This window comes from Coffea eugenioides, chromosome 9 (assembly GCF_003713205.1).
Source record: "Coffea eugenioides isolate CCC68of chromosome 9, Ceug_1.0, whole genome shotgun sequence".
NCBI lineage: Eukaryota > Viridiplantae > Streptophyta > Magnoliopsida > Gentianales > Rubiaceae > Coffea > Coffea eugenioides.
This window is the reverse complement of record NC_040043.1, coordinates 1,541,221-1,544,147: the sequence shown is the minus strand read 5'-3', so window position 1 is coordinate 1,544,147 and position 2,927 is coordinate 1,541,221. Positions and strand designations below refer to the sequence as shown.

The 2,927-nt window shown below is 31.9% G+C and overlaps 1 protein-coding gene across 1 annotated transcript; it reads left to right on the top strand.

Annotated features, from left to right (window-relative positions):
- Positions 1-1,011: 1,011 nt before the first annotated feature.
- On the top strand, positions 1,012-2,170 carry LOC113783242 (FCS-Like Zinc finger 6-like). The gene is made up of 3 exons (XM_027329328.1): positions 1,012-1,119; positions 1,215-1,324; positions 2,044-2,170. Exons 1-3 carry the CDS (start codon positions 1,012-1,014, stop codon positions 2,168-2,170), a joined length of 345 nt encoding a protein of 114 aa, XP_027185129.1.
- Positions 2,171-2,927: the final 757 nt, after the last annotated feature.

The window sequence follows — 2,927 nt, the reverse complement described above, 5'->3', positions numbered from 1 at the left end:
CATCCCTTACTGAGATAGAAATTCAATATTACACCTTTTTTTTTTTTTTAAGTAAAGCCATACCTCAAGTACGGAACTTTGAAATCATCAATTGTGTTTCAATAGTATCATAAATCTACTAATCATTCTTAACAATATCTATATCGATTATCCTTTTGTATTTAATTTTCTTTTCCATTTTTCGGTGCTCTAGAAGAATTAAAGTTTTACAAGTCATCTGCACTCACTTGTATGCGGTGGATTAAACACAACTGTGAACGTCATGCAGACAAACTTTGATTTCAAGCGTCGGTGGTGTTGTAATTTCACACGTCATACAAATTTAATTGCACAAGACGCTAGAATTATGGAAAACTATATTTTTCGCCATGATTTTCATCTAATTGGAGAAAATAAACAATTACAATATTCTATTACTTATCATACAACATTACTCATACTAATCTCAATGTCATCACTTCGCTTAGAAAAAAAAAAGGAATATAACTAGAAATAGCGCTATCTTATCTTGCAATTTTCCTTCAAAATTATATTACCACAAAAAAATTTCCCTCAAATCACTCCTACGCAAACAATGCCTTATTGAAATTGAAGCAAAGTATTGGTGATACAGTAACTTCTAACGAAACTATTATGTGGCATTGATTTAATTTAAGAAACTTGAATGTGATAGATTGCACCAAATTACTATCCGAATTAAAAAAGAAAAACGAAAAAAAGGAAAGGACTACTACTGCCTTAGTTGAAAAGTGATAAATAGTGTGTCTACGGCAGCCGTCAAATACTTGCCGTCTAGCACATTCACTCCTCAACCGCGAGTTTGCGCTCACTCATAAATCTTCTATAGTTTCTCCTCTCCTTTCTCTTCTGCTCTTATTCTACCTACTCAGTCATCTGTTGTACAACCCAAAAATCACTCCTCTCAAAATTTTCCTAATACTACGCCACCTTTGTTCCTATAAATTCTCATTTCATTTCATTCTTTTTTTCCCTGCAGCTATTCTTTCTGTAATGCCAATGAAGCGTAGCCGAGTTGACACCGAAGAGGAGTTGACACTGTCGGTTGCAATCAAGCAACAGCAACAGCAACAGAAACAGTCAACAGCGATTCAAGCTAGGGTAATGAGATTTTTTTTTCTCTTCTATAGTAGAATCAATTAGAGAGGTGTCATTTAGCTTTCTCTTGTTTCTTTTCTTTTTTGTTAAATTATTAGGTTCAGGAGATAGCCAAGGAGAGTAATCCACCGAAACTTGGTCATTTTTTGGACAACTGCCACTATTGCAAGAAGCATATGCCAGTGGGTGTTGAAGTCTACATGTATAGGTAATCTTAGCTACCATTACTAGTACTTTATTGTTAATCATTTTGTAAAATTTAATATGTTTCATGTTAATGTGTCAAGTCTGTTGTTTGATGTTCAACATATAATCTTTTTTTTTTTTTTGCATTAATATGCGATTTCACTTTTGTAGAACAGTTTTGTTGGCTGATAATCTTAATTTCATTTTTTGTTAATTGCATTAATAGATTTATTATTCTTGTTCCAAAGCTGATTTTTCCAAAGCTGATTTCTAGTAAAATTTGATTTCTTCTTTCCCTGTTGTCTATTTCTGTCTCTTTCACTCTCTCTCTTTCCCACCTCTCCATCCAATTAAAATGATTTCAATCCCTCATCCCCAGATCTATTATTTTCAGGGCTTTTGTATGATTTATGTTCGCTATGATATTGACCAATCTTTTCTAATATCTTCTCGGGATGTTTAAAAAACAAATGAGTGAGGCATGAATAGGAAAAGGTTCAAAAACTTGAAATTGTTTCTTTCTTTTCCTATTGTCTTCTTTGGGAGGAGGTAGGGGATAGGAGAGGCTGAAGTTTTTATTTCTGCCAACCTATGCTACATTCACAATTTAAACTGTTAATAATGTAATAACAAATTAAATGTAATAATAAATTTGAGGCTGGTTATATAAGGATGATTTGTTTAATTTAATTTAACTTATACTTTTGTTATTTTGAATATAATATTGGTAATGTGGTATAGAGACTTCTGCGGGTTCTGCTCTATTGGATGCCGTGAGATACAAATGTCACTTGATAAACTGGCAAAAAAGCAAGCAAAGCTGGCCCAAAAACAATCAGCAAGCATCAGTGACAAAGTGGATCAGTGAAAGTATAAGTTGATATGAAAAGCCAGAATAAATGATGTTGAATATGGCAGTTTCCTTGCTGAGTATAGAAGTGCGAAATTGTTAGGTTTTCATAAGGGTTTTGTGCTAATGTTCGAGCTGTATCATTTAGTATAACTTTCTATGACCAGATTGGTGTGAATATTGGCAGTTTGTATATAGTTGCTTTACTTTTGAATGTGCAAAGCAACTTGCCTCAAAAAGATTTAACTAGCATAAAACTATTAGAGTGGTTCATCGACCCGTAATCATAAATTTGCTAGAAATTTTTTTTTCTACGAAACCTATATTCAAATACCATCTAAGCTTTATTTTGGTAATTTGAAATTCGGTTATGTAATATCCAGAGTTTTAGATTGAGTTTTTGAATGTAGGTTGGTGAAGTATAGTGTGATGTATAATCATAGAAGTGGTTGATATCATAAAAATGTTTTTCCAAGGTTACATAGTCTTAATCTCTAATTAACAGGATTATGAACTATATGCCATACAACAAATTATCTAACTTTCAAATATTTCTTATGGTACATGAATGGGATCCCATTCTACATAAAATCCATCTATGATGGATTTAATTTTATAATAGCATGAGTTATAAGTTATTATTTTTCTTTTTCCAAGTTATAAGTTATTGCACCATTCCTAAGCAGATAATTATAGAATGCATTACCCGGTATATAATAAATATAGTATATTATTAACACATAAAATTAAGTGATTTGTCCGATAATTAAGAATT